Here is a 14,635-nt window from a genome sequence, read left to right as displayed (position 1 = left end):
TGAATGCTGTCTGTGCATTCATGAATGCAAAGTCATAGCAGTGTGTATGACAAGGAGCCATTCTGGCCTTATTTTGCATGAGAACTGGGAACCCAGACCTCACAACTAACACGAGATCATGCAGAACACCTGTGTCGGAGCTGGGATGAGAAGTTCGGTCTCCAAAGCTGTGACCAAGTACCTTTAACTCAGAGATTCTGCACACACACCCCAGCATTATATCTTCTGAAGCGGTTGTTTCCATTCATCATGAGATGGCTGTGCTGCGGAAAGATCACATCAGCCTTTCTGTTCACTCTCAGGCCTGTCTTCCACAGCAGAATAAATGTATACAAGCCCCCTAATATTTACTGAGCTTTGAAACAATGCTTGGCATCTACAGAAAAATCACAAAAAAAAAAAGGCAAGAGACTGGAGAACATGAAGAGTCAGACAATGAAAACGGACTGAAACAAGCTGGCAACACATACCAAGCTAAATAAAGAAAGATGAGGAAGTCAGAGGACAAGAGCATTAAGGAAGATCTAGCAGCAACACACAAGCACCTATATAAAAAAAAAAAAAAAAAGAAAACTACAATCTCAAGAAGGAAGCGTCACAGCACAGCAACCCTGGAGCTGGCTTTTCCTCAAATTCTAGTGCTCCTTTGGCATCAAACCTATGTGGGGCTTACAAAAAGCTCTGCAGACTTCCAGAAACTCCATTTGCCTGGGTTCTTATAGCATCTCTAAATGTTTGCACTGCGGAAATGTTTTTAAAAGGATCTGCCACAAATGCATGAAAGCGCTCCCTTTATTTAGTAAGTGAAATGTATACCTTAAGTGCATCCAGAAACAACCATAAGTGAATAAACGTACATACATATGAGTAGATATCTGTGTTGTTTTCAATAAATTGCTTCTAAGTGGTTTTATTGTGCACACCTTATAGTAACTAGATAAGTTAGGAAGATCTTAGTTTAGATAAATCCATCCTCAATTTCTGTACTGCCCAGAGGACCAGGACGTCAGTTTAAGTGCAATGGTTTTGTACCACTTTGATGCCCCCATGTATGTATTTCCTTCCTGTCTTCCTTTAAAAAAGTTTCAGAGATCTTTTGTTCCAATTTAAAAATTCTGCTTCTTCTGGTGCATTTCCCAGTGATTGCTTAAAGGGAGGAGAATAATGAACCTGCTTTGATAGCAGATCATAAAGGAGCCATTTACCACAAGGACTCTGATGCATTGTTCTGTCTTTAAACAGGAATTATCAAATCACAAGCTATTCACTGAGTTGTAGATTACCAATGAACTGCAACAGCATTGCAGCAGCAGTATGTACCTCTGATCAAAACCACACTTATCTCCTCCTTTACTCTGAGTTAACAAAATAGCAAATAGCAAGTACCTTGTTTTGAGGAAGGTGCAGAGCTGCACTTTCAGCAAGCCTCCATCTCTGAAAGTAAAGCTTTAATTTACAACAGTGCTCTGTGTCACTAAGTGGTTATATATATATATATATACAAATATATATATTTTCCCCCAGAAACACACTTGGTTATCTGCTTTAAAGCCTCCTTACCATCAAATGTCAGATAATTTAAAACATGTGACTGAAGGGTAGCCCTGGAGCAAGCCCGTGTACAAGATTACCTGCTGAATCAAGGTGCTGCAGAAATCCAGGGACTTGGCAGGAAGGTACCAAAAGAAGAAAGGAGAACACAGCTCTACGAAAATTGAAGTCATGTACATTCATCCCTCTTAAGTGGCCAGCTAAATCTTAGAACAATCTTATTGGTTCTCAACCATCAGTAACATTCAAAGCATAAAGGGGAACAGGGATGTGACCCTCATTCTTCTGATGTTCACAGCACATTTATTTTCACCAAATGTCTCTACCACAATCCCTAGAGTGACAGTGCAGCAAAAATACTTGTTACTGACTCCACAGTGAAGTGACCCTTCCAGCACTTCGTTTTTTGCTAAAACTACACTCAGCTAATAAACATCATGAGACATGCAGAAGGGCCACTATGCTGGGGAGGCAAGGAATTTACATTCGGCAAAACTAGAGTTTTCCATAGAGAAGTTTTGCACAATTCTGACTTTAGGTAAAAACTTTGGCACAGAAGCATGGCTGGAAATGCCTGGGCAATGAGGGATTGATTGGAGAAACCAGGCTAGTACAGCAGGGAGTCATACAAAGAAGTGAGCAAAAAATTGTGTCCAACTAAATGCCAGAAAAATCAATTCTCAAAGTCAAGGAAGTACAAAAACAGCTCTTTGTCCTCTATCACACAGTTTGGGATCCATGTACTGTCATGTTTATCAGGCATAATGATTGACATTTCTAGCAGAGGTTCTGCAAATGGGATGGGATCCATTTGTCCTCGCTGTGCTGCTGTGCTCACCTAAGCTGACAGCTGCCACACACCACCAGCAAAGAGCATCCCCAGCAGACATTTGCCCTGTGAACAAACAGAGCTTGGTCTCCAGCTGAGATGAACAACTTTAGCACTATTGCCTAGCCATAGTGAACACCTGCTAAAAACACTGATCACTTAAATGAAAACATCCTAGTGCCACTGCTGCCTCAAGGCAGAGCAGAGCTTTTAAATGCCCTCTAATTTCTGATTAAACAGAATTCTCCTGAACCTGAACAATTGTCAAGTGCAGAAAACTGAGAGACTACATCATCATCTAAATGAAGGCATCTACTTGGTTTAATGCATTGGGTAATTGGCCAGTAGGGCTCATTACCAGAAGCTATCATTAAGGCTAAGAACTTCTTAGGACTCCAAAGAAAAACATTTACAGACAACATTCAAGGCTCAATAATTAACGGAAACGTAACTCAAATTTAAACATGGTTAATCTGTCATTTGCCCAGCAGTACCAGCTCATATCACCATCACGTTCTCTCTTCTAGTACAAACAGTTTTTTCATGTTTTTGAGGACCTCCAGTAGTAGAGGTCCAAGATTTTTTGAAGCTACCAAGCCTTCACCTCCACAACCACCAAGCAATGCATGTTATTTATGACAAGAGACACAGGCAATGCATTTAAATACTTTGAGAGGAAGGTTGAGAGGAAGGTGCAGGGAAAAAAAAGAAGCAAAGGGAATGTAAAGAAAAATGCAGCAATCTCTGAGTTCCCAGTGCTCTGTACTCCCCATTAGCTCAGCTGTAAATTCCAGTGGCTACACAGTGTGCAGTGTTCGCTGTAACCTTGTGGATTCCATTGTCAAATTCCACACTACCCTCCTGTCTCAGTCACTCTAGCTGTTGGAGTAAGCTTTTACAGACGTTTTGAGCACAGATGCCACGGGGAAAAATACATTCACACCCTTGTAAGGGAGCAGAGATTTGAATTCTGAAAAAAGCAGATCAAACTGCATTTGAACCAGACACTTCTGTCCTGGATTCATGTCTGCATATCTCCATATATCACATCCGACCATAAGAGAGTGCAAATACAATTCAAGACAGTTACCGAACTGGGCAGACTTACCTTCATAGTTTGCCTGGAAGCCTTGAGCACTGACCGCATAATCACTCACAAGCCATAAGGACAGCACAACCCCTGTACTCACAATAGGAGCAGGCAGCTGGAAACCCGTTAACCTGAAAGAAATCAAGAGGAAGGTTACACTCACCATTGCTGCCTTTGATCTGCCAGCAAAACGATGAGTGTGGGGCAGCTGCCACTTTGGACAATAAACCACAGCCTGAAAGAGTTAGGGGAATCGTCAGAGCTGGAGAAACCAGACTGAGAATAGAATATCAAATAGTTCGCTTGGAAGGAACCTGCAAAGACTGAGTCCAACTATTAAATAGCTGCTGTACAAATGCTGGGCAAACCCATCATGGCCTTGTAATGCCTTCTGGTTTATCAGAGTATCTACTACATGCATTTCTTCATTGACCATATTTTTAGCCATTTTATCTGCTTCACACCTTGTTTTCTGAATGTCTGCCTGGCAGTACCCAGCTGCAAACCCCTGCTCTGGTCTCAGAGCTGTCACTGAGCCCTTTGGAATAACAGGCCTTATCCATGAAGTAGGAGCAATGTTTAAGGCTGCCGAGTGAGCCCAAGACATCAATAATGTTTAAAACACATTTTGAGAACCTAGGAGTAAAGGGTCTGCAGCACTGCACAAACTACATTAAAGCAAACAATCCAAAATAGCAGAAGAGAGCAGACAATAAAACTGACGTTACCAATTAATTAAATCCCATCAGGGTGGCAGCTTTCATTGAGTATATGTTCTGTAGTTTTGCCATGTTTTGAATCATGCTTCTGGAAATCCTCCCCTCCCTGCCTGACACTACCAGAACAATCCCAGAGATGGCACTTTTTCATCCAGTGACCTAATATCTAACAGGTACCACAGTAAAGATCATAATCCTTAACTCTAATCACTGAGGAAATCAAAACCCACAGAGATTAATTTATTTGCACAAGATGACCAAACAAAAGGAAGAACTGCAGAAAAAGGTGACAAGTCTGTTTACTAGACCAGAGACAACACTGCACAAACACAGGGCACTTTTTTTCTGGCCTCTCCCCACCGCCCCCTGCAGACTCACAGCTACATGGCAACTGTTAATTTTATTAAAAACATTACAAAACTTTTTTTTTCCTTTTTTTTTTTTTTTTTTTGTAAACTAGCCTTTTAAGATTCCAGAAACCAAATCCCTGTATCCCTGTTACTATATTGACACAGACAATGTATATTTCTCACAAACAGTTACAGTTTTATAACTTATAATCCACCTCCTTACGCTTGGCTAAAGTGATTTACATAATAAGTTTGCATAAGAAGCTTTTTTTTTTTTTTTATTTTTTTTTGTAAAGCAATCTCATTAAATTCTTGTCTGCTGTTACCAAGGACAGGTTCACACCCAATCCCCAATGCCCGATAACCCTACTGAAAACGGAACTTTTACAAAAATGTACAAGGAGCAGTGACTGATGGAACTCACTGCCACGCAGTACTGTTCAAGATCAGGAGTACTCAAGTTGGATCATGACCAACACAAGCAGTATAGTAAAAATGGTTACTACAAGAGATAAAGGTTAATGATTCTTACACAAATATGCAGTTGCTCATCCCACTCTTCTTATACACCAGTTAGTATTTCTTAAAGAAAAGGCAAAAGATCCCTAGTGATGGACTACTCCTTAGGAAATACCTACAAATATGTATTTATCTCCTCACCTCCTGTATTACATGGATTAAAAAAAAAAAAAAAAAAAAAAAGCACTCAGAGAACAAAACCAGCTCCTTATTTTCTGGGGCCACCATCCTCTCTGCCCACAGGCCCAGGGACCAGAACACTTCAAGCTCCAGCCCAAGCACTTTCTCCTTAAGTTTGCCACCAGCCCCCTGGCAACTTCCAGAGCCAGTAAGTGAACTCCCCTTCCCTCCCTGTTCTTACTCTATTCCTAATTTCATAAACTTAAATATTATGTCAAATAGATTGAACTACTCGACTCACGAAAGCTGACATGCTCTGCCTGAGAACCTTATTAAAGCAAAATTTTCAGTTATCAGCAAAATTCATGCAGTTGCCAATGATGGCAGTCACGACTTAAATGTCAAAGAAGTACTTACCAGCTCTCAGCATAAAAGCCATTGTCTATACAAGTTGAAAGAACAATTGCTCCTGTTCATTCAAAATAAAAGATTCCAAGATTCTTTTTTGCTAGGATTCACACAGTTTTACTGAGCACAATACTGAGAAAGAGTGCCACAGTTTTCAATTTATTTTGCAGTTTAATTAAAATGTCTTATTGAGACCCTCATATGCTCAAAAAAATACAGGAAGCACACGGACCAATTTTAATAAAAACATACAGGGACAACAGATAATCTCTTTTTTTTTTTTTTTTCCCCCAGCATATCACCACGTCCTGCTTTATTATTACCCAATAATTAGTTACCAAAAGTCTGTTCTTTTTATTTCCAAAGGAGATCTCTTCTCTGTGAACTAAGTTTTAGCATCAGAGATTCTGTTCACAGTAGGACCCCACTTCACAGATGTTGATTTTAATTCAGGGCAACATTTACATGTCTGCTTACCTGAAAGCAAGTGCATATGTCCCATAGGAGTCAATGGGAATTATGTGCTACCTGAAACAAAATTGCCCTTAAGCATATATTCGTACTTTATAGTTACAGAGCCTTGAAAGGGAAACATGGCCTGTGCATAAGGGCATGAAATGATAGCAGAGGTTTGATCTCAATCTTTCAACAGATTCCATGCTAACTGAACAGAATTTTTACAGGAACCTCTGGGCTTCCAGAAACCCTAAAAAATAAACAAACACAACCATCTCTCCAAGTCCTTAACTTCGCATGTTCATTTGCATCCATCTCATATCCCTGGTATGGCCAACGGGAGATGGGCTGCCTGTTGGTACAGAACACGACCAAACACCATGTCTTGCCCTTCAGATTTAATAGCCTGTCTACCCACAAAATAAATGAAAATGCTCCCATTAATGCTAAAATTAAACTTATTCAGAGTGAAGCAGGAAATACTGTCTCAACAGTTAGTATATTTACATGGCAACTCCCATCTTCTCTGCTATGGATTTCCCTGTCTTCTGCACTAGGCATGCCATGGAATTAATTCCACCCGTTCTCCTCTAGAACAGAAGTTTGGTCTCAGTCTTTCTACAGACTGCAGCAGCTGGAGTCCAAATACAAGTTATGACTTTCCTCTTCTCAAACCTTCAACCAACACACACACAACTGCAGTTTCTCCTTTCTGATGTCCTCATCTTCTCCAAGCAAGAGAGCAGGCAATATTCCCTTGAGGAAACTGTAATTTAATTTAACAAGGCCAGTGCCTGTGAAACCTCAGCCAGCCCTTCCCAAAGAGCCAGGAATAGCCAAGCGTGGCAGGACACCCTGCCTCATTTTGACCTGGCTGCTAAACTGTCCTCAATGATTTCCTCCCTAAAACTGCAGCCCAGGCAAATTTAAAGCATGGGCATCAACATGATTGCTGAGAGAATATGAAATCATTCCCAAACAGCCTCATACATGAAACAGTAATTCTGATATCACTGTTATTTAGTGTAGCAATAAAAATAAAGATGTATACGCTAATGAGAAAGAAAAGCAGCAAACTCCATTCCTTGTTTTTATTAGGGGCCATAACAAGGTGAGGGCAGTAATAACAGCACGAATAATCATCTTCCATTTCTTCTGTACCTCTGGCCAAATGGATTATTGAGTGATTATCCCCTTAAGTTGCTTGGGGCCAACATTGATTGTGTGAGATTTTCAATGTGTATTTCATTGGTTTAATTCTGTTCCTACTGTGAGGAACCAAACTAACCCAGTGCCAGAAATACCACTTCATAAGCTTGCCCTTGCATCCCAGCACAGCAAAATCAATATACCAAAACAAATCAAACCAGAAATCCCCCATCTCTAAGCACATCCTTCCTCACGCTTTGCCCCAGGTTTGCCCCAGAGTTTGCCCCGGGTTTACCACTCGTACCGCTGCCTCACACAACAGCTGGCCTAGAAGCAGTCAGGCCCAGGCCTCGCAGTGCCGCTCACAGGCAGAGCCTGGCAGCTCCCCCCACAGCACAGTGCCATCGTGCCCCATGCCACCACAGCTTTCCCGATGGAAACATGGCCCACCTGCCCACCCAAGGAGGTGAACACCACACACAGGTCCCCTGACTGCCCTGCTCGGCACGTTTGGCCCACGGCCTAGCGCTCCTTCTGCCCCAAAGTGGTAGCTGGGACAGGCCGCCTCAGCCCCTTTCCAGCCCCTCTCCTCCTCCTGCTGCACGTTGCTGTCCCACTCTGTCAGGTACAGCGCTATCATACACTGTGACGCAGGCTCCCATTTCGGAGTGCAGGTGCCATAATTAAAACCGAGCACATTATTTTTCTGGTAGGATGCCCACCATCAGCTCAGACAGCAATCAAAATAGTTATTGCAGCTGGCAATCCAACAGCCTTTAAAGCATAAATGCTGGAGAAGTGTCTCAGAACATCTAATGAAAACGCATTGGATTGCATCGTTTAACCCAGCATTAAATTACACTACACCATACTTCAGTGACTTCTTCCTGCATGTAATTTGAAGGCACCTATCAGTGAAAATTTCCCAAACAAACCACTCTTTTCACCACATACAGTCAAAAAGACCTGGTTCCATAAGGGCTGCTCTGACAGCCCTTACTATCCCAGGACAATTTGCAAGCAAAGTCAGGTGTGAGAGTGTTAAGGAAATACTACCTCAGAGTGCGAGCTGCTCTTTGGGAAACAAAGCCTGGAATCACCAGCCAAGTCCTCTCACACTGTAATGCCTGCTAGCAAGGCAGCAAACTGAAGCAGTCATTTGAAAGGTGCGTTCATGAAGTGTTAGACCAATCCATTACCAGCTGGAGCCAAGAGAAAGAGCCCAAGAGCTTACCATCAACTCTGAATCAAATTTTGCGCCTTACTCAGCTAGACAGTTGGCTGACATGCACACAGGAATAGGAGAGAGACTATCCATATGTTCAATCTCTCCTCTGAAAAATGGGTATGAGATGAGCAGTATTTAATTAATATTTGCAATTTTCTCAATCTTGATTAAAAGAATGTGCCAGCATTGTACTCCAGTTGCTATGAGAACACCTTCAGAATTGTATGCTTAAAAATTAAAATCTTAAGGGAACTGGAAACGTAGCCCCATGTACAGTCAGTGGTCATTAACAGATGCCCTTCCCAAGGCTGCTTCATGGTCTGTATGTCAAGAAGACAAGAACAGATGCAAGAGATCAGGGAATTTATCCACTACAACCCTTCCCATCTCAGACCTCATTCTAGGTAGATTTTTTTCTTTAGAAACAGTTACGGTAGCTGTGGGGGTGAAGTAGTTGGATTGCATCGTTTAACCCAGCATCTTGTCATCACTACTAATACCTGATTTTTACAAACCACCCTTCATCCCTTAATTAATTTCCTAGTATTTATCGCCAATTTTTGTCCCTTCCTCTTTGTATTTCTTTATTAAATAAAGCAGCAATTCCATTAAGATGTTATTGTTTTAAATAGCACATGGACAGAATAACTGCTACCATGAATGTTTTAATTAATCACCAAGAAAACAAGCAGAGCATAATCCAATCATACTTTCAGCTCTTGCATGCTGCGGACACAAAGAAGTCCCTTCTCCAAGGCAGACCTCACTGGCATTACTTGGACAGTTCTCAGCTCTGAAATGATGTGGTGAACCAAAAAGATCTTGGCTTAAAGTGATACTGTAATAACATACAACCAGTGGCAGTTCACACTTGCACTTAGTCAAGTTGTAGGAATGATTTATGCATAAAACCAAGTTCCTCTTCTTTTGGAGTCAAGCTCCAAAGAGGTCCTGAGCAAGTATCTCCAGAGGCATGCTGTGTTCAGCAGTACCAGGAACTCTGCGTAAATTCTCTGTTCACATTTCACAAAACAACTCCAAGGTACTTCACTGCCAACCGACACATGTCCCATTTTATTCCATGCTATTTTCCAAACATCCTCTCTGCCCAGCTGGTTGATAATTGAGTTGCTTTTAAAAATACTTTCATCAGTTCACTCCGTCTGATACATTACTGTGTATTTTTCTTACCACGCCAATAACAAGCACATCCCCTAAACTAATCCAGTGACACATGTTGCGCCTGGATTTTTTCAGAAAGTTTATTTACCCTTTGCTAACAGTCCTCAATCTAACATCATCCAATCAAGCCCGCGTGCCAGTGTGACTTAAGAATGAACTGCATTTTCTTCCCTCCTCCAAGCCAAGTATAATTCATCAAGCCACAAGAGTCCTTTGCTTACCTCTCTGACACTGACAAAGGCTTCATTAACTAACACAGTCTCTAGGGACAGTCACAGGGCTCATAAATTCCAGCCTAGATGGATTTCTTTGCTCATTTAAAATGGGTTTTGGGTCAATTCCCCCTAGAAAAGTGTTATTTATATGGCCTAAAGCCTCCACAGCCATCTCAAATACGAGGCCTTCATGGCTCTCAAGCTGTGAACAGGAACTAAACATCACATTTCAATAAATTTCATTTTTCCATACAGAGTAGGAAAAAGGACAGAGTAGGAAAAGCACACACTTGGAATTTTCATCGCATCCCTTCTGTGCTAATATTGCCTATACTTTCTCAGATAATAGTGAAATGCAAGCAGATCTCTGACAAACTTTGGCAGCTATATTTCTGGTCTTGTTATTACAAACCCAGAAGAAAAATTCTCAGAGTGGCTCACCAAATTTCAGCAACTTCTTGGCAAATCTGAGCTGATACTCAGTAAACAAAGACAAGACTGGATGTAAATCAAGTAAAGCTCAGCAGTATCAATTCAAATCTTGGCAGTTTTAGATTATTTCTGACTTTCTTCAAAAAAAATAATAAAAAAAAAAAGTCACCGGGGGTGTGAAATCCAGTAAATGGGGAAAAAAGCCTCGTACAGAGGCTACAGATGCTCTCGGAGCTTTCACGAGCTCCAGGAAGCAATCTGGGGACCTATTGTCTGCCTGACCGGATATTCACAAAGTGATCCAGCAAAGGGAGAAAAGCACCAAAATTTCACTGAAGTCTCGATAATTGCAGCCATGAAACGACAGTTCAATGGGACAGGATTTATGTTTCAGGAAAAAAAAAAAAAAAAAAAAAATCCTCCTCCTGCAGACATGGCAAATCTGACAGACATTCCACTGAGAAGCAGCAAAACTGAGAGGCGTATGCTTATTGCGTACCTGAGCTCAGCAGAGAGCACGCACACAGGCCATTAACCGCAGAGGCACAATTGCGACCCCAGCTATATAACAGCGATAAACAGAAGCCGGTAACAAATACTGAGAGGCAGCACAAATCTGCACAACAAACAAGGATTTCACCTGCTATTACAGGCTCTCTCCACAAATATTTGACTCGTGTGGGAGTAGCTCCATTTTCAAAGGATTCCCTTCTACCAGCAAACGTGTTTGCATACAAGAAAGAGGAACATGATGAGGACACTGCAAATATCAGCCTGATAATGAAGCAGCACACCGTTGGCTGATGCCTGAGGAATATATGCACCTTCTTGAGGAGCTTTACATTCCCCCTCCCCCAGTAAACACAGGATTTCTTCCCAAGCAATCCTCAATTATCACTTCTAACCTCACAGTTTAATGGAGCTTGTGGGCTTTTTATCATAAATCCTCAATAGGCAGAGGCAGGTATTTTCCTGCTCAGTACCAACAGCTAACAAGGCTAACAAATTCTGAAAGAATTTGAAGTTTCCTATAAGCAGTAGCAGAACATACCTTAAGGCTAAATCATTGTTCAGCCACGTGAATAATCCCAGAATACGCTGGGCATCCAAGATGGTGAACGTATGGACACATAATCAAGCAAAAACTTTAATTATAGCTCTGTTAGTATAGGTACTTACTCCACATGCATCCCTGTTCCTCCTGCTTTCTCCATTTGAATGTCAAGAAGCTGAAGCTACACAACTGTAAAGAGCCAAAGCTGACATGCAGAGTGGCTCCAGGTCTCATCTGCCAAGGCTGCACATCCCTTTTACTCTTTATGCATACAAAATTAGGATTTGAACTAGACTTCAGACATCAGTCTCGAGGGAGAATCTTTACTTCCCCCAAGTGAATATTAAGTGGCAGCATAAGGCAAGCACTGTTCTGCCTAGGTGGTCCTGGGACAGGCAGCTCAGCTCACTGTCATCTGTCTGGGGGATTTCCACATCAACTGCACTCCCACTGCTGACCAGAGCACAGCTATGCCGATGCTAATTCCTTAAATTTTTAGTTGTACATAATAACATAAAATTTAATAGCAATATACAAGTAGGAAATGGAAATTCATTTTCTATAAACCTAGAAGTTAAAAAGAAGCATCCAAATGGCACAAATAAGCTCAAGTTGTTCTTCATAACCAATACAGTCAAAAAACAGGATAAGAAATATGATTTTTAGATGTGTTATATGATAAAAATAGCCTGAAACAAAAACCATTGCTGCTGCAGATGAAGATTTATCGAAAGACTGTAATATTGATTCACGTCATACCTACTTCTCTGTTCTCTTGCACCTTGTGCAAGTGATATCAAGCAGAGCTGGGATGAGAAACGCAGGTAACCATGGATGTTTAGCAGGAGATCCCAGAAATGCCCACTGTGATAGAGGTGAAAAGCCTCGAGATCAAATCCAGCAGCACCAGAGCTACTCCTCAACTTTGCATTAGTCTCTTTTTCTTGCTTCCATACTCCCATCTGACTCAAATACAGGAGCTGTGAATAACTTCAGCGATAGCTGTCTTGCCATCCACCTGGTTAGCTAACAGTCCTGATTTCAATAGTACAAGTTTTACATAGATTCTTGAACAACAGCATTTCACACGTCAATTTCCACATGGATCAGTGACAACATAAGCTACCAAACAATTCAAATGAAAATATTTGTCTCCTTCCTAAACCTTTTATTCCACTACAGCAGCACTAATCAGCTGTAGCCCTAAGTATTACAAAAAAAACAATTATATTCTTTAAGAAAAAGGACCAGATGTCAGCAGCTGCTCTTGCACCACACCAAAATCCAATTCCAAGTAGTCTAAAAGGAGCCAGGCCACCCTCTGCCGCCCAACAGGAGCATAATGAATTAGAGTCAATGGGCACTGAAGATTTGTCAATTTTCTATTTCAGACTGCAAGTAATAGCACTCCACAATTTCATTGTATCTTCAATGATCTAGTAAGATTGTATCATCTCCTGTAGTCTTTCATTAATTTTGATAAAGGGAAATACACACTGTCTAAAGAGGTGCTTTGCTTGAGAAACTCTCAAGGTCAGACGTTACACTGAGATGAAAAAATTCCATGACCTTGAGATTCACTGCATTCAAAAGATAATACGAAAACCCATGAGCTTTTCCTTCCTTCAGGAAGAAGGCATTAGAAGGTATGGCTGTAAATTTTAGGTTTTATACTTTGATTCTTTCCTTACCCTAGCAACAGGCCCTCCAAGCAGGGGCTTTTAAGCATTCTACAACTTTAACTTAAAAAATAAAAAATTGTATCATTTTACAGATGGGAAAGGGGAGATTAGTAATTTGCCTAATGTCACAGAGCAGAGCAGCTGCTGGGCTCAGAAGAGGATTAAGACATACGTCTGACTTCCCTGCTACACATAAAAAGATGATAAACTTTCTCTGTACAGGACATTTAGTAGTAAAGCAGCAGCAGCTATTGTCTTTATCACTAGCCATCTTCGATAAGGAAGAGGAGCAATCCCATGAAAGCTATTAGAGCTCTCACCTTGCAGATGTATTTTACGTGGAACACTAGATTTGGGCACTGCAGGGTCTACAGTGATCATAAATCAGATCACATTCAGACTTCACTATGCTCTACTTCTGTTGTCTAAAAGGCTTGTAATCATTGGACTAAAATGCAGCCTGAAGTAAAACCAAACATCAGCTAGAGGGATCTAGAGAATACTACGTGGTCCTGGCCTTCAGCAATTACTTCACATCATCAACAAAGCCCTGTATCGTCAGACTACAGGGATAAACTGCAAAAGGAAAGCTTGAAGAGGGAAGGGTAATGCATTATGCAACACAAGGTTAACAGCAGGCCAGAAAAAGAAAACCCTCCTGACCTGCCCTCTCCATGCACGTTGGACTTCACTGGCGAAACACGTCAGCCATGTCCTGCAGCAGGGCACTTTGTGGGCATCCTCCTTTCTTCCCTCCTAGTGCTCAGCATCTAAGGGATAGGAGGCCTCCATCACTTGTGCCAACTTGGGCATGGAGACTATCAGGACACCACAATCCTCCCCGGCATTTCTGCATGCTTTAAAACCCACCTCAATCACTAATGGCATTCAGTACTCCCAGATCTATCAGAAGCAGAATGCTCCAGCGCAGTCTTAATTACATCTATTAGATGTTGTCTAATTATAGAAAATCTTTCTACACTCAGCATACCTTAATATGAAGCAAGATGCATTGTCAACGTTTTCTCGTAGATTTTACCCATTAACATGGTTAATCAACAGTTTAGGGAGAAAACAGAAGATAGAAAACAAAAACCAATCTTGAAAACAAAATATTGTTCGAGTTAACAATAATGCCTGAAGGCCCAGTGACACACAGCCCCTGCACTAAACGCACAGCAGGGAATAGCTGGTGCCACAGACAAAATGCAGAACAGCCATCAGCTAGGAAACTACCTCCCCCCAGTCAGTATTTTATTCAGTGGCTATGAATGAAAGGCTCACATTTGCAACAAGATCCTGTTTTTACCAGACATGGTACAGGCCATAACCCACCAGGAAGACCTGAGAGGGCAGATCCTCTAACCCTTAAAACAGGACCCAGGATCCAGTATCGTGGCAGGAGAAAAAAAACGCACAGCATCGCACCCTGATATCATGAGCAGCTTTTATCACTCACCACAACAAACATTGTCCTTGCAAAACCAGAAAATTTGAATACAGCCTCAGAACTGAACAGCCCTAAACACAGTTGCATTCACTCCATTAGCTTTCCAGGACTTAGTTCCATCAAATATCTCAAAATCTGCAAGTTCAAATATTCAGCACTTCTTCGAAACAATACAATGGGGCTGCCAGCAAAAGGCCCTCG

General features: G+C 41.5%; 1 protein-coding gene across 9 annotated transcripts in view; it reads right to left on the bottom strand.

Annotated features, from left to right (window-relative positions):
* Window positions 1–14,635, bottom strand: part of CSMD2 (CUB and Sushi multiple domains 2) — a 333,924-nt gene that overhangs the window by 247,987 nt on the left and 71,302 nt on the right. For all 9 annotated transcript variants that reach the window (XM_035345331.1, XM_035345329.1, XM_035345327.1 and 6 more), the window contains one exon: window positions 3,489–3,601. In XM_035345331.1, the coding sequence (XP_035201222.1) occupies window positions 3,489–3,601 (113 nt within the window). The remainder of the gene's footprint in view (window positions 1–3,488; window positions 3,602–14,635) is intronic.

This window comes from Oxyura jamaicensis, chromosome 23 (assembly GCF_011077185.1).
Source record: "Oxyura jamaicensis isolate SHBP4307 breed ruddy duck chromosome 23, BPBGC_Ojam_1.0, whole genome shotgun sequence".
Taxonomy (NCBI): Eukaryota; Metazoa; Chordata; class Aves; order Anseriformes; family Anatidae; genus Oxyura; species Oxyura jamaicensis.
Note: the sequence above shows the minus strand (reverse complement) of the source record. Positions and strands in the feature narration are given on the sequence as shown.